This window comes from Zonotrichia leucophrys, chromosome 7 (assembly GCF_028769735.1).
Source record: "Zonotrichia leucophrys gambelii isolate GWCS_2022_RI chromosome 7, RI_Zleu_2.0, whole genome shotgun sequence".
Classification (NCBI taxonomy): Eukaryota; Metazoa; Chordata; class Aves; order Passeriformes; family Passerellidae; genus Zonotrichia; species Zonotrichia leucophrys.
The window spans coordinates 34986625-35014109 of NC_088177.1; the positions used below are offsets into that span (position 1 = coordinate 34986625).

At 41.2% G+C, this 27485-nt stretch overlaps 1 protein-coding gene across 1 annotated transcript in view; it reads right to left on the reverse strand.

Moving 5' to 3' along the window:
- The window catches only part of ADCY5 (adenylate cyclase 5), a 203813-nt gene that overhangs the window by 35094 nt on the left and 141234 nt on the right, over positions 1 to 27485 (reverse strand). Inside the window, exons 4-8 of the mRNA XM_064719085.1 lie at positions 21235 to 21346; positions 20930 to 21057; positions 17216 to 17374; positions 16874 to 17015; positions 7916 to 8056 (exon numbers count right to left, since the gene is read on the reverse strand). Of these exons, the coding sequence (XP_064575155.1) occupies positions 7916 to 8056; positions 16874 to 17015; positions 17216 to 17374; positions 20930 to 21057; positions 21235 to 21346 (682 nt within the window). The remainder of the gene's footprint in view (positions 1 to 7915; positions 8057 to 16873; positions 17016 to 17215; positions 17375 to 20929; positions 21058 to 21234; positions 21347 to 27485) is intronic.

A 27485-nucleotide genomic window follows, 5' to 3' on the forward strand; every position in this document is an offset into this window, starting at 1 on the left:
ATGACAAGCTGATTGCTACACCATAACACTTCAAATCAAGAACGATTAGAAATAATAATTCTAACTTTGAGAACACTGGCTGCAATTATTAACATATCGTAAATATGCAAAGAAAAGTAGAGTAGATTTTATATGCTTTTAACTTTTCATTTAACTCCAAAAATAAGGCAGTAGAGGGGCTGATGAGCTTCATGACCTTCTTAATGGCAATGTGTGTGGGAAGCATAAATTCCACCCTTAAAAACTTCGTTCTCAACTCCAGCAAAGATCTTGGGAGCAAAAATGACAAAGAAACTGAATTTTCTTACCCTGTTTCCATCTCCAGAACAAAGTCAAAATAGAACTTACATGATGTTAAAGCAGAAATTGAAATAACTTTGGACTTAGGGACAAAATGAGCTTTGTAAGAGTTAAGGCCAACTTGCAGAGGTGCTTCCCAGAGACAGGGACCATGGAAAACAGAAATGGAGAGTGACAGGCTGAGAGTAGATGTTGATAAAAACAAACTGACTTTGGGTCTACCACAAAACTAATTATTCACATCTATTTTCAGCACTGTTGTACCTTCTGCTTTGTCCCTGTGGTCAAAAAGACAAGGCTATGAAGATAGATGCTGTCAGGTGTAAATGCAGAAGCAAAACTGAAGGACTTCAAAGTGCTCAAGCCAAAAATAACACAATTTCTGTTTCCAGAGTCCAGAAAGAATAAAGCCAGATAGGAAGGATATTTAACAAGCATCTAAGTGCAGAACAACAGACTGGCAGAAAACCAGTTTATGAAACAGATTAAATGATGAGTGTGTCTGCTATAGCTGGAACAGAGACTAATGAGGTCTGAAAAGGAAAGCTGAAGTGCTCCTTTTCTGCAGCCCACCCCACTTGATAAAAAGACTTTAATTCCACGGCACTGGCCACAGATGGTGAAACCCTCTGTTTTCTTCAACTCAAAATGATTCTGTAGACAGTCCTCAGCTGGCAGACCAGACCTGGCCAATGCCATGAATTTATCTGGGCCATCAGATTTAAATCTATAGATCACAAGAGGTTACTTTGGCTGAAATAGGCTTTCTTTACCTTACTATTAATTAACTTGTGGCTCTGAACTCACACCTCTGAAAAGTGCAGGTTGCTCACAGTTGTCTGTGAATTCTGAATCCAAATATCTCCAGTACAAAGGTCACATTTTCAAGTGAAATGGTTTCTGGTTCTGTGCCTCATTTGTGAACAGTTTTTAGAACTTGCAAAGCAGACATAAAAATAAGCAGTCCTAGAAATGCTCTGAATCAGTTCCTGGCTCCATAATCTCTGCCCTTCCATGTCTACTCTCCAAATGATGATAAACACCACAAACTTCTCCAGAAACTACTGTTTGCCTTCTAATCAGATGCAGACAGACTGGATCCCAGCCTAACCAGCCTTAATTGAAATTGCCCACTGGTGCTGGCCAGAGCTGCTCACCCTCTCAGAAACCCAGACCCAAACCTGACCTGCAGCATTTTGACATTAAGGCTTAGTGCCTGCTTGAGGAAGCTTTGGAAATCATTCTGGGAAGTGCCACAAATCCACCTGTGCAATGCTTCCATGAACATTGGAAGAAGTGTTTCTGTGAATAAAAGGGAATTGTATCTTTATTTCTGCAGGCTAAATTTAGTCCCAATCAAAACCAGTCTGACACATTTTAGTACTGTCTCAATCCAAATGACCTTTCCCATACGAGTAAAATTTATTCTAGAAAAGGGTACTGAATGGTGGGAAAATTATCAGTGCAAGGCTTCCAAGCAAATATCAAACTCTGTCTAGGTTTCTCAATAGCAGCTGCAGATCTGCTGTTGCATTGATTAGTTCTTTAAAAGAGAGATTCTTATCCCTCTTTTAAAGAAGTAATCAAGGATGATTGCAAGTCCTGATCAGCTAGAATAAAAGGCTAGCAGATGAGGATATCAAACAGTGTAAAGCCTCTGACAATTTGAGCAATGTACACTGTACATCCAGTCATTTATGTGAGATCCCATGGATCATGTGAATCAGGAAACCCTTTTTACAGGTGAGCACCAAAGCAATTACACAGCATAACTGCTGGATGGGATTCCTCCCATTGCTGTTTGAGAGCTATCAAAACCAAACTGGCTCTATAAAACCCAGACTAGACTAACAATTTCCTCCCAGATCTACAGCAATATGTGGAGATTACAGCAGAAAGGATTTTGTGAGTTTCTCCCAGCTTGATTACAAGTTAAATTACTACAATAGCAGTGAAAAAATAGTGGGTCAAATTCTTCTCCATTGGGGGCCCCTGCCCAGCTTTGCTGACGTCAGTGTTGCAATTACCAGATTTAGCAGATGATTGCTGGAAAAGAGGATAATGGTGACCTGCAGTTAAATGAAACCTTTCAGAGGAGGGTGAACCCTCAGTGCCTAATTCATGGACTCAAATCCAATTCTCTTTGACAGAGCTGACTGAGGAAAACTTGTCCTATGGAGCTTTTATTTTCTATTTTCATTACTTCTGATATTTTAGAGGTAGAATTGGCACAGAACCAGCTATGGCATCTGTTCCACTGAGGCACCTGTTCCCCAGTTTTTATTTCCAAGTATCAAGATCTATTGTAAGGGCAACTTGAAGACATAAAGAGAGGAAATGAGCTGTATTAACAATGCAAAATGCAAAGAACTGTTTGATTTAGGACAGGGGGAACAGGACAAAGAATTATTTTATTGTTGAATGACCCAGCTTGTAGATGAGTGCAGTTTCATTAGAAAACAAACACCAAGCAATGAAATATCACGTGGAAGGACGTGCAGAGGTCTGAGCAGCACCACAAGGAATCAGGACTGATTCCCTTTATCATGCCAGCCAGGATCCATTTTTATAACCTTGTCTCACATCTTTAACATCTGCATGCAGTAGTATTTCCTACATATATATAATCTCTATTTGATTTTATGTCAGTTTTTTACTTTGTAACTAACTGTCTTCATACACAATTTCACTGCAAATTAAATGTTTCATTAGCTGTACCCAGACTCATGAAAGAAGCATGGTCAGACTGAAACCAGTATTGCAACCAGGGAACAAACTTGATGAGAGAATCAGAGCTGTGCAGAGACATGGTAATAGTCTTCAACCACAGAGAAGGTAATTGTAAAGGAGAGAAAAATAAACTGTCTTCTATCTACTGTGAATAGCTCATGCAGCACCATGGTTTCAAACTGAAGTGAGGACATGTGAAGTAAAACACCAACAAAAATCATAAAACTGTTGAAGAGAATGCCCAGCAAGACTTTCCATCCTTTCAGGTCTTTAAACAAGGGCCAGACAAGTCTCTGTCAGCAATGTTGGGGGTACAGCTGGCTCCTGTACAAAGGGGGGAGATTGATGCATGAAGCTCCATGCCCAGATCATAAACTTTCTAAAATCTTTACATGTATCTCATATTATTCATATATTATTTATTCCCTATACATTCTCCTAATAGAGTCTTTTTAACCTTATTGTTTCAATATTTGCAAAGGATTTTGTGATGTCATTCCAGACTTAAAAGCCCTGAATAAAATAATTAGAAATTGTTCATGAAAATCAGGGATTTCACAAGCTTCTTATACAGCCTTTCCTTGCATCTAAGTTTTTTTCTTAATTTAGACCCTCATTTCAGCAAATTAGGATGATTATTTTTAAACCTGCCCTTTACAGTCATGGAGAATGATTTATCATTATTTTTTGTCCTTATAAACATTCCTGTATTTGAAGACTTTTATTTCTAATCAGTCTTCTCCCTTCTAGGTTAGAGCAAACACAAAATTTCAACATTTTCAGAGGACACACTGTTGAAACTGCTTATTTGGAATTTTGTCCACTAGATTATCTCTAACTCATCCACATCTCCTAAATTATTGTAATCCCAAACTGGATGTGCTTTTCTGGATACAAACTTAATAATGTTGAGCAGAGTAAAAGATGCAAGAAAATAATTTGTCATCTAGAACAGCCCTGTAATTTTGGAAAGTATCAACATTTCCCTTTTTATTGCTGTTTACAACAAACCTCTTTCAGTTTACAGTCGACTACAATCCCCAAATTGGTTTTTCTTTAATAGCAATTTTGTTTTGCTGATGAAAACTGAGACACGAGTATTATTTCCAGAAGTCTAAAATTCATCAATATTTATAAAAGCACTCTGAAATATATACTGGGAAAAGCAAAGTATTTCTCAGTGGTGTATAAATATTGTACTAGCTATAAATATACCTGTACTCTCTCAAATGCTTTTAAGTTCACTTATTTTTGACCCTCTTGCAATTACAAACTGGACTAGAGAGACAGTGGGGAAGGCAAGGCTGGTGTATGGAGACCTGGGGAATGAGCAGCACAAAAGTCTCCATTTCCAGAGAGATACAGTCACTGGTGCTGGACTGATTGCTTTTGTTTAGGAAACGAGAAGACAAGCTGCAAAAGGCAATAAAAACAGCAAGCAGCTCTGCTGTTGTGCCAGGCTGCGGCTCAGTTCCTGCTCTGTGTGCAGCCCTGAGCTGACGCTGTGCAGGTTCCCCTGCCCTGGAGCTGCCCCCAGCCCCTGCAGCCCCTTGGGCTCCCAGAGCAGGGCTCCAGCACAGGCTGCCAGCTCAGGGCAGCGCTCTTGGCCCTCCCAGGGCATTTGGGTCTGACCTTCCCCCGCACAGTTACCAGTCTGCTCGGGGCTGGGGCCCCTAATGGAGGTCAGCATCAGCAGTGTGCAGCATTGATGAGTCCGGGCTGCTGCCTCCCTGCAGGCTCTGCAGGGGGAGGAAGGCCACTGCTAAGCAATGGGAAGGGAAAAAGAAGGATGTGTAATCGTCTGGAGAGAAGAACAGTGCACATGGAAAGTGCTGGATGGGACGAGCTGACACAGTTGCAACTCCTTGACTCAGGCCCCAGCTAGCCAGGGTAGGAGTAGGAAAGTGACTCCTGCTTTCCAGGACATTTTAGATTACCACCACATGGACACATGTAAGATAATTTATCTTATTCATGTGTCTGAAAAAACTCCTGTGTGCACAAGGGAAAAACTTTAACTAGAAACATCGCAGAAAATCTGCTGGACCTGGTGCAGGTTAAGGTCCAAGCCACAACCTGGAGAGAAGCAGGGACCAAAGGTGCCCCATGTCACTGCCCACGCTGCCATTCCACACAAATCCCACCAGCTGCACTGGTGATGTGCCCAGACATGGCAGCACGTGGGAATGATGTGACAAAAGAGGAGAAGGAGGAGGAAAAAAGGAATAAAGGGCTACATTTGATGCTACTCCATCTCATCTCAGACTACTGCTAATATATCCTAAGAATAGAGACAGCTACCAGAGCCAGCATTCACTGGAAAGAAAAATGGCCAAAATAATTCTGTTTTCTATTAAATATAACAGTGCCTTCCAAAAATGCAATTCAGGGAACTTTAATATTCTCTTTCAGGGAATTGTAAGTAGAGCCACCAAAAAAAAAAAAAGTGTCTATTTTTTTCTGAAAATATGGTTGTCTTTAAAATGCAAAATGTTTTACATTTGTGACAAAACCCAGTGCCCTTCATAACCATCTCTATTATTCCCTACACACACATGTATTCATATTTACACATTAATACAATGGAACTGCACATCACTGCAATGTTACCTGGCTCCTGCCTGAGGACAGTCTCACCATTACCCTTATAAATACCTGTTTTGAAATTACAGAGCTAAGGATCTCCAGGTCTTGAAGAGAAAGGCAATGTTGCACTGCCCACCTTTGGCATAATACTTTGACTAATCCAACCTTACATGTTCACAGCTTCCAAGAAGAAAGACTATATATAACAACATGCAAAAGGTCTGGTGGGTGATGTGGAACAAAGAGCACATTTTCAGGAGGTTTGAGAGCTGGTGCTGCTTACCAAGATCAATGACATGTCATCCCAGAGGAGCACTGATAAAAGCTTCTGTAGCTCTGCTCCCCTTCTGTCTCTCTGCATTTTGTATTTCTAAGCAGGCAGTTTGCAGCCAGCATGCACTCTGCATGCATTAAGCACACACAGCATACATGTAACACAGTGCTACAGATGACAAAGCACTGTGCAAAGCTGGGTGGTACAAAAAAATGCATATTTAAATTAGAAGTTTACACAGAGTTGAGATAGGAGATGGAGAAATTGCTCCTGTGTTCTAATCACTAAAATATCCATCTAGCAGATATTAAAATGGGAGGCCATGGGGAGGATGTTTGCATTTTCACTAATGCATCTCAAATGTAACAGATCTGTAAATCTGCAAATAACAGGTTTTAAAAAACAGTCCATAAGAACAACAAAAAGTCTACCTGAAAATAATACATCTGAATCAGGTTTCAGTTGGTTTTCAAGAAGCAGCCTGATGCATGCAACACCAGCTTCTCAAAAGAGAGCTTGATATAAGAGGCAGATTGAGTAGAAGGGACTTTCTGAGCTGCTGAATTTTCAAGAAGGTAAATAGCATTACAGAGAAAGGCTGAAGATAAGGAAAAAAAGAGTAAGTCTTTCCTCCTACAAGTGAGGGGCAGTGAAGTTTTTAGGACTCAGCTTGGTATTTCAATAAATAATTATGTTTTTCCAACTGAACAACCAGCTAGACACGGCAAACTGTAATTAACACCAAGAAGCATAATACCATTTGGCATGCATACACCTTGTTTCTGAACAGGAGGCTTCAAGAACCCCTCAAAAGCTATTCAAAGAAACTTATAATTATAATTATGTGCTAGTGTGATTAGTCTCTTCTAATAATGTCATGCCTATTGAGCACACCCTATTGAAAAGCCCACATAAAAAAATGCACAGTTCCACTGATCTGTATGCTCATGTCAGAAGCCCTCATTTGGAGATCTGAGAAATGAAAGAAACATTACTATTACTAAGAAATTTGGTTTAGCACTGTAAAATGATATTAGGATTGAATAATATTAGCACCAACTACTAATAAAAGTGCCAGCATTTCCCTTTAAAATATGCAGTTTCTTATAGCTATGACAAATTTTTAAACTGTGGGATTGAATCTCATGTTCATATATTTTTTTAAATACTTAATGGCTTTGGTGACCTGGAGCAGAACTTTGACTATAGACAACAAAGTGAGCAACAAATAGACACTTTTAACTGTGCATGAAGGGTCAAAACAACATAAATAAGGTTACAGAAAAATCTGATTATGCATGCAATTGTAAAGGTGTTAAATATTTCTATTATTATTAATAATAGCCACTATAATATAAGCTACCTTCTTAATCTTTATTGCAGAGAAAAAAGATATCATCTACACCTTTTATGTAAAATAAGCCATAAAAGTCCTCTCAGTGCAACTGAATTGGTAATTAGCTCTTGTTCATTTTAATTTAGAAAGACTGTGAAAGGTACAAGAAAGAAATGAAGATGCCTGCTACCTGAGGCCAATTAATCCATGTACTCAAGGATGTGTTCTCCAGGATTAAACATGGCAGTGACATCCCTGGGGCCCCACAGCACACAGAGAGGAGAACAGCACCTGGCTGTGACAATGCAAGAACCCTCTGCAGGTACTGAGCTAGCAGAAATGTCAGTCAGATGCCTCTTGAACGCCGGGGTTATGGAGCAGTTTTTGCAGATAATGACATCTTCTCACACAGCCTGGATGAGTGCTCAGAATGTGGGACAAGTCAGACAAAAGATCCTTCTTTGAGCCATTCAGCCTCCCTTCCCCTCTCAAACAGCCTTGTGCCTCATCTCACAATCACTCACCTCCAGATGTACCCATTATTGTTATTTCTGGAGTCAAAGTCGAATTTTCCACCCCCATTTGGAAAACGCCCTCGGGGGCTGTAAAAACCTTCAGACAAAGCAGGAGGGATATATAACACCCTATTAAGAAGAAAATGAATTAATGTCCACAGAGCAAGGCATTACCATTCTCTTCATCTCCTTGGAGACCTGGTGGCCTCCCAGGTGGTTGTAGAAGGGCCGGTCAACCCCCCAGTGAGGCGGGTTATGGCTGATGGAGTTGGCGCGCTGCCGGTTCATCTTGGCTATCGTGGCTTTCTCGTCTTTCTGGAATACAAACCACAGAGAAATGTATGAGACATCTCCAAACATTTACACAGCAGTCATTCCCCAAGCATCTCTCACTTCTGATCTCTCGCTCCAAAAGCTGGCTTGGCACCTTGAACTCTGTAAAGCAGTCACTGATCAGAAGCACAGTCAGCATCTCTCTCTTATTTTTAGAACACTTTACTCTAAGTGTTGCCCGTCATTTTATTCCTTTACTTGTTCTGAACAACCACCATGACCTGTGTAAACATGGGTAGTATTCAAAAATTGAGACATCTGTTTTCTTTATTAGCAAATTGAATAAAACACAACAATTTCAGATAGAAAATTCCAGCTCCAAGATGAGATGCTACACAGAGGATCCTCAAAAAGCCAAAGAACAGTTACATCTAGAAGAGAAACAACAGACAGAGTGATTTGGTTGAAGAACAGGAGCCTTGAAGCTCCTTGAAGCTATGGGAATACAGGACACCTTTCTCCATAGGCAGAAGCAAATAATTTTCCACACTTGCAAGAGCATATTCCCAGACACGCTAAGGAAAGCATGTAAATCTTGCAAACAGCTGGTCTCATGTTAAGGGTAATGCAATTGCAGAGTGTGACAAAATGATCCTCCCAACTCTAATGCTACCTTCCAATTTGACAGTGACACAAATTCTCCTGAAGTTTGGACAGAGTCTTTGTATTTGCTATCAAGGCTTTGCCTCTTGGCTGCAATGGGAACCTACTGTGAGGTTAGCACAGATATATCCGGTTTCATTCCAGCTCACTGCCAGTCTCAAGAGCACAGAAGTGCTCTTGAACCTGTAACTAGGCTCAACAACAGGTAGATTATTTCCTTATTTTGAATATAGTCCCTAGCCAAAAAGACAGGCATGTTTCCACAAGGAATGTGCTCTGTGGACACAAGTCCCTCTAGCAAGGGCTGCACTGCAGACTGGCTCAGGGAGGATTGTGTGATTGACCTGTACTGACTCAGAAGGGTGGCAATTTCTATATCCTTGCTTAAAACAGACAAACTCTGGAGAGATTGAAAATTCAGAAGGTATGGATTGTTGTTTATTACTTGAGAGATTAAACTTTTTCAAGAGAATTGCTGCTTCAATGACATTAGAGAAGAAAACAGACTTAATAGTTAATTTTAGATTTCCAGACAAATGAGTTATTTAAAAAGAAAGCCTCTATTGCTTTCAACTCTAGAGTTTTGGTTCAAGTGTTATTTGACAATACAAGTTGGTCTGCTGCTTTTCTTGCCTGGAGTCTGCATTCCATATCTATTTATTTTGATTCCCCACTATTCAGTGTAACTTGTACCTTTCAGGAGTTTGCAAAATACCTGGTGTTATCTCCATGGTAACCACAGAGTTAAATGTCAAGTGCTATGCTGCCTTAAATTAGGGTTTTTAAAAAGAAATTTTAAAAAGCTTGCTGAAATTCAGTGCTGAAGAAAGCTGCCTGACTGACAAGCATGGGAAATCATCTTCTCTCTCCTTGCAAGGAAGAGTCAGCTACAATGACAACCTTTCCCTGGAGACCACAGCTCACCACACGGGCACCCAACATTGCAGAGCACGTGGGGCTGCAGCTCCATGGCCACGGGCTGGGGACACGGGGCCACCTGGGACAGAGCCCTGTGCCCCACAGCCAGCTGGCCCCGTGACAGTGAGCAGCTGTGGTCCTGCAAAGACCTTCACCCAGCCAGGATGACAGGTGTAGGGTCACAAGGAAACCCTGTGGGAGCAGGATGACCATCAGGAGAACCAGAGGTGCTCCCACATGGATGCCCCCAGGACAGCAAGTGCCTCCCATATCTCCTCTTCCCCACACTGAACCCACCACTGGTTCATCTGAAAAGCCTGAAAATTGCAGCACTTGGCACCAGCTGAGTTTCCCATGAGCCACCATTACAGAGCCACTGGATAACCTCCAGGAGAGACTTCTTTTAAATGTTTCTATAAATACATTAATGTGATGAAATCTTGATGTCCAGATTTGCGTTGGTTTGAGGTTTTGTTTTTTAAGACTCGCTGCTCTTTATACTCATTGCCATCATTTGTAATACTTTCTTGTGGCTTTTTTCAGTTATGCAATCTTTTTCATAGTTATACTTCTTTCTTTTATGATGTGATGCCAGAAAACTGGTAGGAAATACAGTTTCATTATCTCCAAGCAAATAGATATTGTTTTTCAATAACAGATATGACACTGTCAATCCATTTTTTTCCAACTAAGAGGAGGGTTTTCAACCAAATGGAATAAAAAATCCCAGATGTTAAAACTAGTCTGGGAACCCATAAAAGAAAAACTATTTGATTACTTTACAAATGCCTTTACATCAACAGATGATAAAAGTGATATACAGCAGGTTTTTGCCCCATGAGTTAGTAAATTTGGTTAGAATTTGAGAAAAGGCTTAATGCCAAAGTCCATGAAGACATACTGCCCCTCTCAGCCCATGAATGATCCTCATACCTGCTGCAAGTGCTAGTGGGTCTGGAGCACTGCTTGATGAATTTGAAGGAAATTAATGACCTCATACATATTTATTGACACATCTGGACTGAGGTAAGAACAGGAAAATGGGTAAACATGTAATTCTGAGATTGTTTCTAACCATGAGGTCAGGTGCCATAAATTTTCCATGGCTTCTTGAACTCTGGCAGTATTTCCCCCCCACACCTCTTGTAGGAAGTTTCCACTGGATTGTGGACAATGTTTCAGCAATATTTCCAATCAGATTAAAACACATACATACAAGCACAGTGCACTTCTGCTTTTCCACATTACATAATGTGCTACGAGGTCATCTTGAATAATAGGACTTTGCTGCTAACAACAACACTTATTAAAGAAAAAATTAAACCTGTTGTTTTAAAAACTTGAGATAATTTATTTTCTGCAAAATCCCTTGTTCAGTGGGTGATGAAAATAACAAACTCTAAAAATGAAGCATTAGATGGGTCACAGCTCCTCTGTGGAAATTTATGAGGATGCCTCCTCTGTTTCTTCCTGGCTAAGTGACAGCATAAGGACAACTTGCACACAAAGCTGCCTAAGGCATAACAAGACTGGAAAAGAAGAATAAAGAAAGAGAAGGGATGATACCTTTCAGTCCTACTCATTACAGGTACTACCAACAAGAGAAGGTGCAAAAGTTTCTGACAGCAATGAGTTTTTCAGATTTTAGGTGGCTAAACTCCAGAAAGCTGTTGTGGGAACTTTTCAAATCTGGACTCACAAAGAGACTGTAAATCTGATTCCCAGGGGTTTTATTGTGTTCCCACCACCAGTTCCCACACACTGAGCTACAGTAATGTTACAGCAAAACTGCAGAAAGAGCTGGGGTTTTCTTGTACTTATCAATTGAATCAAGAATGCCTGCTATTTCTTTAGTGTGTGTGTAATAGGATTTTCCAGCATATTGATCACTATCAGTGCAGTAGTGAAATCTGATTATGGATCAGCCATATCAGATTTAGCTACATATTATTTAGATTTTCTTGAAGTCCTTCTGACATGTGCATGATGTTTCTGGTAGTGTTACATGCTCCAAACCACTGCCTTCATAAATCTACATAAGTGGAACCCTGCTGAGCTCTGATTAAATGACTTAAATTGAGGAATCATCACATTAGATTGATTGTGTTTTGGGAAAGTCACATGCTCAACATTTAAAGGACCATTTTGTTTCTTCAGCTGGACGGAATTCCAGGGCGCTATTTAGAAAAGAATGAGAATTGTTTTTCTAGGAGTTACAGCCAAAGTTTTGTTGAGCTGTTTTAAGGCCACCATCAACAATCATTTCTGAAACTGGTGTGTACCTGCTATTGTTAAAAGAAACACCCAAGTGTAATCAATTGTAAGACATTAGAAAAAATAAACATTTTTTTCCCTTTGCAGACTTTGTGCAGTCAGCACAGTGTGTTTGGTCAGCAGTATTGCTCATCTGTTTGCAGGCACATTTTGTTTCTACTCGTGTCCAAAGCAAAGCATTCTGACAATGTTGAGGATGAAAAAACTAGCTGTAAAACTGTGTGCTGTTAAAATCTTATTCCTCTTAAGGTCTGTTTCCCACTCCTCAAAACACACACTTTTCCTTCTCAGAGTAAAGCTTTGAAGTGCTGGGAAGAGGAGTTGTGATGGCTCTGCAAATTAGAGCAGCACCTGATCACAGAGAAGAGCAGAAAGTGAGCAACAACCAGAGTGACATGCTCCTGTACAGACTGCAGAAACTTGGGCAGCACAAGAACTGGGAATAAGTAAATGGAGTTCTGTAAGAATTTCAGGGAAGTGATAAGATAGCAATAATGACTGGGACAAATGCTTTGAATAAGATTCAGAAGGGCAGATATAAAAGTTGTGATGGTGGAGGATCAGAGCTATGCAATATGAACGCTACAGTCTGCAGGGTAAGCTAAAAAACATGGATAAAACAAAACCACTCTGTAGAAGGGTAAAAAGGGTAAATACATTGCTCTGCAGGCCATTGCAATGCCTAGGGGTTAAGTTTGGGAAGTATTAAAACGTGGGCAACAGTTTTAGTAATTCTAGCTGATAAATTGCTGTTTATCTGTTAATACAGACTTTCAGGTAAAGAATGAAGCCAGTAAGGAAGAAAGGCAAGGATCTCCTTGGAGAATTCCTGTATTTCTACCATGCTAATGTGTTCAGTCCATTAGAAACACATATCCAAATGACTGTGAAAATTAACTGGATAAGAATCCAAGTTACCCTGTGCAAATCACCCTATACCATATGAGGATAACAGAAACTTACAATTCTTCATTACTGTAGAATAGAAAGAGCAGATTGTATTTTTCCAGGTAATCACTACTGCCTCAGTGGAGGCAAAAGGAAGAAGGCTCATAAGCACAAGGTTATAAATGGAAAACACTGAATTATAGAATCATTTAGGTTGCATTTAAGATCATTTAATACAGCACTGCCAAGTCCCACAAAACCATGTCTGGAAGCAAAACTTGAAGTGTGATGTGCTGAAGTCAGAAAGACAACCTCCATTCCAGATCTGTGGAAAACTGCCAACTTCCATGTCAGTTCTGGTAACAGATATTTTTAATAACTATTTAGTCAGTGATCATGACACATAGCCTGCAGAGCAGCAAATGCTGGGTTTGGATTAACAGACTGGAATCCAAGTTTTTCTAAAGAGAAAAGAAATGCAGCAGCTCTCACTGGCTTTGTTTCTTCCATAGAGCCTTTGACAGAGTGCTGTGTTGGAGAGTAAGGGCTAAGACAGATGGGGAACATGAAGCTGGGAAAAGAGCTTGTTTCTAGTGAAATGGCAAGAGACAGTGTTGAACAAGGAATTATTAGTCTGGATGGAAGTTACAAGCAGAGTTACTCAGTTACTACTCTTAGGGCAGATTTAATTAATTTTTTTTTCTTATCTCACCTGGCAGCAAGTGAGCAATGATTTGGCTAATGGGAGAAGCAGAGGTGCATTTGATAGATATGAAGAAAGGGAATATTAGCACCCAACATTTGAGGACTAATAGTGTACAAAATGCATCATTCCCTTAGAGATCACAGACAGAAACTTCATTTCATTATCAGGAATCACATTAGTTCACCACAGAATAAACAGAAGACACTGAGATAATCCAACTTTGCAAAAGGTAAAGGTTTCCTTTGAGGAGCAAGAAAATATGAGAGATGTGATTGTCTCCTCTTTGTTGTGTGAAAACATAAGAAGAGTCTGCCTCAGGAGAAAAAAGGAGAGGAAGGGGGGGTACAATTGCTGACAGACAACCAGAGCAATCCAGGTTTTAGAGCAGTCCAGTGTTAGCACTAATGGGAGCAAACAAACCACAGCAAAAGATTCAACAGACCTGTATGGCAGAACCTGCTAATTTCATCTTTTCAGGTAAGTGCTCACCCATGAGGGCAGCAGAATCACAGGACAGGGCAAACAGAAAGGTGAAAGCAGATCTGGAGGTAAAGATGAGGAGAAAAAAATCCAAAAAGACTGGATTTTAAAACTTTGTATTTTGGTCTCTTTTAATAGAAAGCAACTCTTCTGTGTATCAGACAGAAAACAAGGACTACATTTTCAGGTCTAGCAATATTATTAAAGACTGAGGGAGCAGAATCTAGCTTTTTTTCCCTCCTAAAACCACACTGACTATATTCCAGTTAATAGCATTTTTAAAAGGAAAAAGCAAAAAAAAAAATATTTTCAAAGAAGAAGCTATTTTCAGTTCCTGGAACAAAAATATTAGATAGATGTTCCTCCCATTTTGTGCCCAAGAAATGGCATTAACACAATGAAAATTTAAACAGATAAAAAAGACAGAAAATTCAAAGTTGTGGCTCCCTGTGGCAGCAGTAAGAAGAAAGAGTAGGGAATACATACCCTTACATTTTATCATAGTATTGTTGGGTTTTGATGGCTGTGGGACTGATGAAGCAGGTATCCAGATAATTCTGCTATGTGAGGTAAGGAACAGCTCAGGCAGTTACTTGGCTCTGCTCTCAGGTCAATACTAATGCCAAGCCTTATGTACAAGGACAGCAGGAACCCAGACACAACTCACAGCAACTCTTCACTAAGCCAGGTGAACATTTTATGGCCATCACTGGAACAGAATGAACTGAAAACCTGGCTAAATACATCCCAAGAAGTCATTAAAATCAAGCAGAAATGAAAGGAAAAAGTATAGTACCAGAACTTTGCCTGCCATCAGGCAAAAAGTTCAAGACTGACTGAACTGACAATGGGCAAAAGCTTTTCTCACTTCTGATCTTCATGTTGTGTGAAAATGAGTTTTTGAACAGGGAGAGAACTTTAAACATTGGACTAAGTTGTCAGGAGAAATAGAGGATGTCCCATCCCTGGAAGTGTGCAAGGCCAGGCTGGATGGAGCTTTGAGCAACCTGGTCTAATGGAGGGTGTCCTTGCCCTGACAGGGGGTTGGGACAAGATAATCTTTATGGTCCTTTCTTCAAGCCTTAAGGTCAAGGCCTCCTATGATTCTGTGAAACTATTCACAAAGAGATAAAAAACAGCTATGGGAGCACAAAAGTTACAGCAGTATGGGCAAACCAGAAACTCCTCAAACTCCAAACACCTAATGCCCATGGCACTGCCTAGCTGCTTTTTAATGTCTCCGTTTAGCCCAATAATTACATAAGTCATCCAAATGTCCCAGTTTTTAGCTACTCTGGGATGCAGCATGTTACAGCAGCTTTATAGTAGTGCTCAGAGACTTCAGCTAAGGGCTACACTAGGTAACAGAGCTGCAATAAATACATATAAAGCAGTGAAAGAATGGCCCATTTCATTTTCCTATGGCAAATCAAGGCATAAAGATGCAAGTTCCTCAAAACCTATGTCTGGAATGGAATCCACATCTCTTATGAGTCTCTGTCCCATCTCCTACTCAAAACACATCTTGTGTTCAGAAATGAAGGCAGGTGCCAAGCACTCTGAAGTGCTTATGTCTTCATCTTCTCTCCAGAGAAACTTTTGGTTCTCTACAAAAACATGCAGACAACCAGGTATGATTTAAGAGTCAGTATAGGGTCTCCACTCCAGGAGATAGGGTCTGACCACAGGGGTATTTTGGCTTATATTCTTAAATCTGCCCAGCAAAGAGGAAGTGACTTAGATACCTAAAACAGCTGCTGGCTCACTGACAGGCAGTGATGCTCAGGAACAATAATTTTGCCCTGCAAGTTCTAATCCTCTTTTGAAGATTGACATTGTTAATGAGATTTATTTTATGAGCAGATAGAGACCAAAACATCAGCTTCTCTCTTTAGAAGATGATAAGGGATTTTCTTGGAGATTTTTTACACAATATCTATTAAGGAGATTTGAGACTTCCATTCTCTCAGGAAATGAGGCAATGGTAGCAAAGTCTTTCTATACAGGTGTTGGTTATTCAAATCAACTGTGCTGTTGCAACATGTCACAAACACTAATTCACTTAATCTCATAGCAGTCATATTTATAGATATGGGAAGGTTTACTTGGTTTTAGATTCAGAAACATATTAAATTATTTTCAATTCAGGTCAATCTGTGTATGCTTGCCCATACTGTGAATAGCAAAGTAGGGGCTACAGTGCAGAAATTAAGAGAAATATTATTGGCTATGCTCAACTAGATCAAAAAGGTCCTTTTCTAGTATTTCTATAATTTTTAAAAAGAATACAAACTAGTGATAGTTTGCTATTGACAGTCTCACAAAAAGAAGATTTATTGGTTGACTTTATTGGTTGATGTCCACTTGAGTTTGACTTGATTCAAGTTCAAGTCAGTAATGCCCTCATAGCCTTATTTTGTGCAGCCTGACCCATGTCACGGTTGGTATGATCTCATCTTACTGCCACAATGATGACTGATCATTACAGTGGACCAGTTTTTCTCAGCTTCAGAAAGAGAGGCTGAAAAGCAACGATAGGAACTGCTCTAATCTTCATGTTCATTCATCTGGTTGAGCAGGCAGACAAAATCACCTCTGTAATCTGACAGAGAAAAGATCTCTGTGGTTTTAATCTATGCCTTTAAGTATTTCTACAAAATGCATATCTATATTAATAACATTTTTCAACATGATTTTGAAAACAACTGAGGACAATTTCTTTGAAAGAATTAGAAAGAGCTTGATGCAGACACTTTTGTAGATGGTGGCTATTCCCTCCTGTGCACATAAAAGTTCAGGAAGAGGAGAAAGAAACAGGAAATTTTGTCACTGAGTGTCAACTCTCTCATCTATAAAGGCTCTACTTTGGTGTGTCAGAGACATCAAGTTAGGAAAGGCACCTAAACCTGCGTTAGTTTGCTTGGCCTTACCCTCTTCTGGCTGCACCTCACAATCAGGAAGGTCTCAATGCTGTGCTCTTTCAGGTAAGCGTTGCGCTCCCCTCCGAAGCCCAGCTCCACCTCGTAGTCTCCATTGAGATAGTTCAGGGTTGCCTTTGTTATGTGGATGCGCCTTCAATGAGACAAAAGACAAGGAAGTTTTGTAGACTCTGTAAAGTGATCACCTAAAAAGCCAGGTCCTGTCAGGGATGGGTTCCATGAACTGGAACAAACAAGCAATGAACCCCAATTGATTTAGCCATGCCACTACTCTTATACATTCAGTGTGGGAGTTTAATGGATAAACACAACAGCTTGGAGGAAGCAACTTACCCAGCTTTGCCCCCTGCTTCCATGTGGTTGGCTAAGGTGACATCGTTGGACCACACATCAAACTGCCACTTCCTGAGGCCCAGGACCCCACAGTGAACTCTGCCACTGTGGATCCCGACCCTCATGTTGACATTCACACCCGTCACCTCACGGACCAGCCTGAAAAGAGACGGGGGGGAGAAGAGCCTTTACTAATAGCTGAATGGCTGCAGTCAGCAGCACAAACTTGCACCCAGAACACAAAAATCCATCATGATCCATAAATTATTCACAGATACACATGGCACAGCTCATCCACATCAACAGGACAGCAGAACAAAACTGGACGAGCTGTACTGCTCTTGGATGGCCAGGCTGGCCAAGAAGAGCCCTAATTAGAACGTGGAGCTCTTGGAGTAAATCCATGTACACTGAACTCAAGACCAAGTTGAGAACTCATAAAAAAATTATCTCTGGGGCAGTAAAAGGATTAAAGTGCTGGTCTCTGATTTCCATACCAAAGCTGGACATAACCTGCCAGCACTCGGCCTCATTAAGAGTAATAGCATGTTGCAAAGAGAAAAAGGAAATGATTTCAGAGATCTTAATTTGTCTGTATGGCACCAAGCATCAACTTTTCCACAGATGAAATATGATATGTGTGTGAAATACCCCACTGAAGCTGGAAAGCTTGAAGAGGCCTTACAGCAGGAAAACCAGAGAACCACCTCTATTGCAGTCACTCCAAACAGGCAGCTACAAATACTCAAGTTCTGAGTGTAATGAGGTTTTGGATGCTCTGCTTACTACCAAAAAGACTGCTGGAATACTTTGTGAGTTTTCCCCTTCAGGGCAAAAGTTAACTTCAAGAGCTGTTCACATGAGAAATATATTTAGGGGGGTGGGTAGGGAAAAGCCTTGATGAGGCCTTCAGAACAACTCTGCTTCTCATCATTGCCAATCACATCATTCCCAGAACATCCATGCTTCACAGGCCAATTCACCTCCATCACATACCACTGTCCCTTCCTTTGAGTAGTAAGTTTCTTGCACAAGGAAGTTCTTTATACCTATCAGATTTCAGTCCCTTCAGTTTTCAGGTTCATCCAGTCCTTTCTAGATAACATCATCTGGACAGGTAAGTCCTCCCAACTCCTTAACATCAACACAGCCCTAATATTTATGCTTTAGTTATTAATGGAATTTCATGAATAAAGATAGACCAGTTCTGGACTCCAGTTCCCTCCTAACAGTGCAATATGTCCCTTAAAACAGTGTCCAAGATGACTTCTTGTTGAAACAGCTCCTATCCTCTTCGAGTTCCTTTCTCTTTATGATCCCTGTCTTATGTTTCTTGTGTTTCACTACCTTCTTACTGAAGTGATATTCATTATTTTTATTAACAAGCAGCAGAGATTGTCTAGCAGGTAAAGGAAGCTGATATGGGCAAGGTGTTACAGGCTTATGAACTGAAGAAGCTCCAACTACAACACTCAAGAAAGGAAGAGGAGCTGGAGTAATCCAAATGTAGCTGCACCCATAAACCTGATAGAAACAACACAGCTCCAGTTCCTCCCTCCACTGGGTGCTACAACCCCTCCTGCACCCCTGCCAAGCCATGTTACTGACACAATACCAGGGAACTTTTCTCAGTAGAGTCATTGATGACCAGCTGACTTTGTCCAGACTTTGCAGCAAACAAATAAGTTTGGTTATTCATTGGATAAATGAAATATCCTTTGTTAACTTCCTTTTTTTCAGCTCATTTATACCAGTGGTACAGTGAATACAATTTTCATGAAGTCTTTCCTATTTGGGGTAACACTCCCTGCTGTTATTAGACACAGATGAAATCAGCCTACAGGCAGGGCCCAGTGCTGGTGAAGTCTGCAATCAAATGTTCAGTAGTTATTTGTTGTTACCTGCAATCAAATGTTCAGTAGCTATTGGTTACCTTAATTGTGAAACCTCTTATCTTGATCCTTAGGGGAGGAGGGGGGAAGAGGGAGAGCCGGGGTAGTGAGAACAGAATCACCTTCCAGACTTATTAAGAGATAAGATTGTTAAATGCATTCATTATACAGCGAGTGGGAAACAAGTTTTAAAGGCTGCTGAAGAGCTATTTGTAAACAAACACTGAGTGCACCTCAGCTCTGTGTTTATTCCAGTAAGGTGGGTTGCAGCTAATCAATGAAGTCTGGACTTCCTGGTGTTATTTAGCCTTGTGGGGAATTACACAGCAACATGTGAAAGCCTCTGGATTTCATCAGGCCAACAACTGGGCAATGAACACAATATTCTGTGGGGCTGGTGGCTAAGGATTGCTGCTTCTTGTGCTTGACAGGACCCTTTGTCACCTGCTACTTAATTCTATCTCACATGGAAGAAAGAGCATTCTTTCAAGGGCTGCTGGGAACTAGTTACTTGCAATTCCTCTTATTTTGCACATTGCATACAAACCTAGAAAGGAGATTGGTGCAAGACAATGGAGTTTAAAAACAGGAAAGAAAAGGTAGAAAGTCCTGACAGTGTACACTGTATACAAAGCAAGGGAAGGCTGTTGCATACTCTGCTTTGAATGAGGTCTCCTGGGTGAAAACACTGCTTTTTACCCTGTGTATTTGTGTTATGAAAATGAGGTTGAAAACTCTGGGGGTGTATTGATGTCCTTGCAGAAATTCAAATGGTAAAGCATGTACTGTACCAACCTCAGGAGGGAGGTATCTCTAGATTTTATCAAGCTGAAGTGGAAACTCCATCAATTTACTTCATAGAATAAGTGGAGAATACTGAGAGATCATCTACTTCTCTGTTGGTACCACTAATACTTCAGAATATACTTTCAGAAAATAAAAAACAAAAGAGAAGGGAAAGAGCAGGAGAGTCTGTGCAGAGAGATGGTGTAGACATCAAGGTCAGCTCAGCTACCATCCAAAACTGACTGAACTTTGCACCTGAACTTGCATACACTCAAGATGATCAAATAAATCTTCCTTCCCTGAATTCTGAAAGAATTGGCCTGTGAAAGCACATGTACAATGCAAACAATATTCAACACTGTCTGGAATCCTCCAAGCAATAAAACTAGACATGGATCTCCTCTTTGTTACTCTTGAAAGACAGGAATGGTCTGGACTAACACAGCTGCTAGTCTGACCTCAGCAGCAGGCAAAGCCCCACCACATGTTTTAAAAGAAAAAAATACAGATGGGGAAGTAAAGCAAAAAGACAAATCTGTGTCAGTAATTAATTTAACTAAAGTAAGAAAGCCTTGAATCTGACCCTTTTTGCATAGAGGGACACACAGAGAAGGATTTGTTGAACTAGACAAGACAGATCTTAGCAGAGCAATTTTAAGGTGAGTAAAAAACTGGTTTAAAGATATAAATGAATAGTGACTGAAATTTAATAAAGTTATTATTAACCCTCTGAATTCACAATTCTGCAATCCACTGGAATCCTACTTTGGGAATGAGACTTCCAGTAATTACAGTAATCTTTGCCTTTTCCATCAAGAGGCTGAGCTCTGATATCCGCGTGACTGTATGGACACAAGTGTCTGTTTTGGTGCTGTCAAACCTTAACAGCATTTTGGGTTTTTGTTCCACCTGTTTTCCCTTTTTGCTGGCCAGAGTTCTCTGGTTTGGTTACCTTGCTCCTAATATTAAGAACTAACAGGAAAGAGAATCTACTTGCATTTTTTTTGAGCTTCTCTCTGGGGAATATGGTACTTACGAGATGGCCTCTATCATATCCATTCCCATTTCAACACAGCAGTGTGCATGGTCAGCTCTTGCTTCTGGCAACCCAGACACACAGTAATAGCAATCACCCAGGATCTTGATCCGTAAACAGTGGTTCTCCTTAAAAAAAATAAGAATAATAAAGGAGAAAGAAGTATTCAGCTTATATTCATGCTTGCAATAGCTTGCCTTTTAGGGCAGTGAATATTTAAGAAATCCAGTAAACCAGCACAGTATGTCATTCTTGCAACAGGAGAATGAAAACAAGAGGAAACAAAATTATAATAGAAAACTTACAGCTGCAAGTTTATCGAATCTGGCAAAGAGCTCGTTCAGCGTCATGACCAGCTCCTGAGCAGTGCACTGGGAGGCCAGGCTGGTGAAACCCTCTATGTCTGCAAAGAGGATGCTGGGGAAAAGAGAGGGGGAAAACAAAAAAAAAAAAGTGTTACAACATTTGTTGCTGATATTTGTGTAAGTGTAAATTGCACATAGAAGTCCGGGATGGGAAGGCATGTGGGGTGTCCCAGCCCCACAGCAACAAGGAGATGAGCAGCTCGAATGCACCTTAGGATGCAGCCCCTACCCCACCTGCAGCTCCCAGGAGCTCCTCCCAGCAAGGCTGCAAGCCCAAATGTGGGAACCCAGATCATCCCTCTGGCCAAAAGATCCCGAGATCCAAAGTGACCAATGTGCTGCCAAATGACAATTGCAGACCTTGCCAGCTGAGGCCAACTGGCAGGGATCTGCAATTAGGATATCTCTGCATAAGGATATCACATCACAGGTCCACCCAGGAGGGACTGGGAAAGCCCTGTGAAAGCAGCCTGGACTGTTTTGAAAGCACAATTATTTGAATCACAAGTATTATTAATGACTCTTTGATTTCAGTGAATCAATATTAATGTTGTGCTGCAAGGACAACAGTGGGTTGCGGGTTTTTAAAAAACTGCACAAAGATTTTGTCTCATTGATAATTACAACATGGAAAATACTGACTTGCAATCAAACCCAGCCATTATGGCAAATTTAAAACTATTCAGTAAAACAAGCAGCAGACTTTATAGATCCAAGATAAAATGTAGACATGCACACACAGTTATATAAATAGAAAATTCATGAGTTCTACTTGTATATTGGAATATTTATCCAGTGGTTTATTTGTTCTTTGAAGTTGATTATTGCCATCAAGATGTACTTGGAAAAGAAATTAAAAGTATAAATAACAACCACTTTGGAATTGTTTCTTCTTTGCAAAATAAAACTCCAACATGTTTTAGGCAAATTGCAGAGGTATGTTTTTAGTTGGAATTCCCTGCAATGCCTTCAATCAGAAAGCAAAACCAACAAAAATATTTTTACAAGCATTTTTTGCAAAAATCCCGAAACACATTTCAATTCTGGCATGCTTTTCATATTTTCCTTCTACATTTCAACTCCAATAAATCACCAACCAAACATATTGCATTAAATACTTCTTTGTTAGTCACACTGATGCTAAAATGTACAAGAGAAAAACAAGATGAATGCAGGGATGTTTGAATCAAAATATACTTTGCCATTTTTAAACACTTGAGAAAACACACAAAAATAAATCAAGATTCCACATATTTACAAATAAAAGTAAACCTCCTGAAGAAACACACTTGAAATCAAATGAAAGCTTAGACAAGTCCGTACTGCTCATAAGCAATTGAAGTACGTGCTAATATGTAATGTACAAATGGGAAATGTCTCCAGTTCTATGGCAGTAACCAAATATGTCTTGTTGAAAGCACGTTCCTTTTCCAACATAGGGCAAATTGCAAATTAATAGTTTTTGAACATGTTCACACTCTGCTTGTGTGCATGTTGCAATAGCCTTGTGTTAGAACAGGAGAAATGAAGATCAGCTGCTGCCCTGACATTCAGATATCAACGGGTGTATCTGAAAATACTACACAGGGATGCCCTGAGCCTTCTCCCCATGCCTAATAAATGTGGATAAATGACTGAGGTTGCTCTCTTCATTCCCCATTTATCATTCCAGATAAATGGATCAGACATTTCTAGAAGTGGAATGGTGGCAATATTTCAACCACACAAATGAAGCAATCAGCAGAGCCCTATGGAGCTGTTCTGCACCCAGATTTGTGTTACCTAACCAAGCACCTGGGTGCATTACAGCCAGCCAGCTGTGTGACCTGCTCTGCCACCCAACAGCCACACTGTTGAGCTATCAGCACTCTCTGGGACACATGGGCTGCAGGGAATGGAAAACCTCACCAGAGTATGGAAAGGACTGCATGTGAGATGGCAGAGGACAGAGCAGGTAGCTGGGAACTGAAGATGGAGAGGACAGACACACATTTGTGCCAAACAACTGGAGAAAGAACAAGACACAAGAGTCAAAGGAAACAGTCCTTGACAACTGGAACCCAGCCTGCAGCCTCTGTCCTCTGCTCTCAGCAAGGTAATAGAAAGGCACTAAATCACATTTTCTCCTCTGCCCAATCTGCCCCCTCCACACACTCCTGCTAGCACTGCAGCTCCAGCAGCAGAGACTCCAGCCAGGTTTGTCAGTCCCAGCCCCTCCTGCAAGGGAGGAATGGGGACTGAGGAACTTCTGCTGTTATTAGCCCTTGTAATCCTTACATTCAGCCTGCTCCCTGTAAAATACCCAACAACCCAGAAGTGACAAGGAAAAGAGTTGTCTCTTACAGCAGCCATCATGGAACAGCTCATGATCCCCATCCTGAGTTTAGTAAGAGCTGTTATTTGAAAAGAAGCTTGTTATATCTATGTGCTTATACACACAACACACAGTGAGATGTCTGAAGCACCTCCAGATGCTGCCAGCGCATTTACCCAGACTATCAGCCTTAGAGATTAAACACACAGGTTCCCACTACTCTTAACTCCTTACTCCACACTTCAGCCATGTCAATGACTACCCTCAGCAGTGAAAAGGTTTTATTACAGGACCATGGTGTTGGTGATTGTGATGCCCAACTCATGCCAACTATTTGTCAGTCTTCAGAGGTCATGCCATCTCCTTGCTGGAGGGAGGACAATGCCAGTAACAGCCTCCCTTGTGCCAAATGGTGCAGCAAATGACAATGGGTCAAAAAAAAGTCAAAGGAAATAAATATTATAGCTATAAAATATCGTGAGATGAGTAAGGCAGTGGTTTAGCTGTACTATTAGCTGAAGCAGATTAGAAGGGATTGACCACACAATCTGCAGCCTGGACATCAGCAACTATTATCAGCCCTGAGTTCCAGTCCCCTCATCTGGGAGGCTACTGCTTTGTGGAAAAACCAGTTTAGCATGTAATTAAAATGTTGTAATGGTTTCAGAGTTCTTGATATATTTTCCACTCCATCACTGTCTTCAGATTTACCATCTGATTGGGTTTTGTCCAGCAGTAACCAGGGTATGACCTCAAAAAATACAGAAAATGGTTTATTTCTGGGAAAGACAGGGAAGAAAAGAGGACTTATCATTAATTTTATATGTCTTTCTAAATTCTTTCTGTTTTATTTTGGTTGAAAAGTACCACAAATTGTGTTTTAGGGTAGAGGTGAATACTTTCCTAAGCTCCTATTTCAGTTCCTATTTCCAGCAAGGACTGGCTCAAGATTTCATAGCTGTACAATGCAAGCTCAGTTTTGTGGCTGTTGCCCTGCATGGCTCATGATGCTGACAGGAAAAAAGGATGGAAAAGAGCTTGATGGCAGATCCTGCCATCCTCCCTTCTGCTTAAGGACCAGCTTGACACCTGCCTGGTCGCACCCAAAGCCTAGGCAAGGGAAGAGGAAAGGCAGATACCGGGACTGGAACACCCCATAGCTGCTGGCTCCGATGGATTCCACCATGTCTGAAGGGCAGCACAGGGCAGGCTGGGCTCACAGCTCCAGCTGCTGCTGCCATGGCAATGCCAGCTCTGCCTGAGCTTGGCTCTTCCCAAAACCACCAGGACACAGTGGACTGCAAGGATGTCTGAGTGCTCTGTGCACAGTGCCTCACAGAACTGCAAAGGCAGACTGAGCTGAAATGGAGGGAACACAGCCAGGATGCAGAGACAAGAGGAGAAAATTCCCATCCTGCTGAGTTCAGCTTTTCCATTTTTTGGTCTGTAATGCATTCACACAACAGTTAAGATACCTGTGGACAAGCAGCTCTCGAACCAGCAGGAGCCTCAGTGCAACATCCCAGAGACCAACTCAGGTCCACCCCCCTGCTGCATCAAGTCCTACCACTGCAGGTCCTTTAAAACTATCTCTGTAAGGTGATCCTTGCACTACTGATGCAGAAGCACCACAGGATCTTTGGGATGGCAAAAGATGGCAGAGAACTTTTTTTGCAAGTGTGCAGGAAGGGGAGAGGTTTGGCAGAAAGCAAAGAACATAAGGAATAAGAAGAACTAAGGACAAGGTGGGAAGCAGGAAACCACGAGATGTTTAAAAACCACACACATCTACAGGGAATGATTTTGCAATGCAGACTTAAATGTCTGAAGCTAATACAGTTATTAAAGGAGGGACACGACACAAGTTTCCCTGCAAATGCAGGATTATTCAAAATGCAAAATTAAATCATGAGTGCCTCTAATGTAAAAACAAAAAAACCCAGCCGTGTTCTATTTCAAGCCATGTGCGTGCCATGCACGCCAGCCACAACATAAATCAAGCAAGGCAAGAAACACAAACCCTATCACCATCACAACGGTGATGCCAGTCAGGAATATAAACACCATGTGTTGCTGGAAACCAAACGCCACAGGCACTGCATGGGAAACAGAACAAAACCCCACACTCTGAGAGCTTTAATGCCTTATAATAACTGCTAAGTGCTTTTGACTGGATCTGAACCATGGTATTTTACCACAATGAACACTAGCTACAAGAGAAGAAAGAGTTCGTGTGCCACAATGACATAATCATTGTTCACTACAAGCAAGCATTCACAAGCAAAGGTGTAACAAGAATGCCACTGACTTTAGACACAGTCTGCCCTTGCCAGTGAGCTCACTAAGCTAATGGGGGAGGACAGGGTCTCAGGGTGCTACAACACCATCCACTGCAATTGGTGTTGCAAGCCATTGAGTCATACTGTGAACAAGGAAGAACAAAGGAAAAGGATGGACCAGGATGAAGCTAATAAAACTCTCACTTGAAAGGCTGGATCAAGCTCTTTACACCAAAGCAGGCTTTCAGAGAACCACAGTAATGGTGAAGTTGGAAGGGACCTCTGGAGGCCACCTCATTTAACCCTCTGCTCAAGCAGGGCCACCTAGAGATGGTTACCAAGACCATGTTCAGATGTCTTTTGAGTATATCCAGGGTGGGAGTATCTCTTCAGCGTTTTGGTAAACAAGTCAATTTTTACACTTGGACATCTGTTTAAAAGCCAATTCCTCTCTTGCACTGTAAGCCCAGAATTATTTTCCAGCTCCAGTGGCACAAACAAAGTATTAAGTTCATCTAGAAGTTCCTGGAATACACAAGACATCAAGATAAATCCAATCTCTCCTTCTTAGCTACTTGGGGATAGGATGACACAGAGATCCTCTGTGTCTTCTACTCACCCTGTGCACAAGATAGGATTCCAGCTTCCAGAAGCACTGAGAACATCTCATCATGCTCTTTCCCTGCTGAATTTGACAGCAGCAACAACAAAAGGACAAACCAAAACAAGCTGAGGACAATTTCCCAGCAGTGCCACAGTGGCCATGGTACCAATGTGAGCAAGGGCAGCAGAGCCCACCTAGGGAGGGTGAAGGGGCCCACACAGATCACTGTGCTGAGTGACAGCCCAGGGACCAGCCCAGCAAGCTGCTTCTAGATCATCTCAGGTCTCAACAGCATGTCAGCCTTGCTCTCTTGGGATGTCTGTGTGACAGGCTAAAGACACAGCCTTAGCAATGCAAAAAATGTTCTCCAGAACAGCAGGACATCAGACAGACCAGAGGTTAAAATTTTTCCTTTTCCTACAGTCATGGGAAAAAAAGCAAACACAACAGCAAAAAGATACATGCTCTATCCTCAACTTATATGGTCATTTTGGAGAAGATCCATTTAGTACTGGAAATCACCTATTGTTTAAAATGAGCCCTAGCTCTGCTGTAACACATGAGCTGGCACAGCTCCCCCTTGGAAAGGAGGACTCAGTCTCGCACCATGTTCCACCTTGAGATCATTCATGCTGGCTCCCACTTGCTCAAGAGGGTGAGAAGGGGCACACGTACACAAATGTTGTGATAAGCAAACGAGTACTGGTGAGAGAGAGGAAAACACAAAGTAGGAGGAAATACACACACACAAAAAAAACCTCTACAAAACCAAACCCCTGGAAAACTGTGAGGCTTTTCACCTTTTTCTTTTCAACGAAAGGCAGAAAACCTCAAAGTTGCCAAAAACGTAAAACAGGCTCACATGCCATATATGAGAACTTCCCTCTGCAAGGCCATACTAAGTGAATCTGCTGGCAGCAAACACCAGCAAAGAAGCAGAAGACCAGATGGCTCTGGGAGACACTGGTGGCAACGTGCAGACTGCCATCCACAG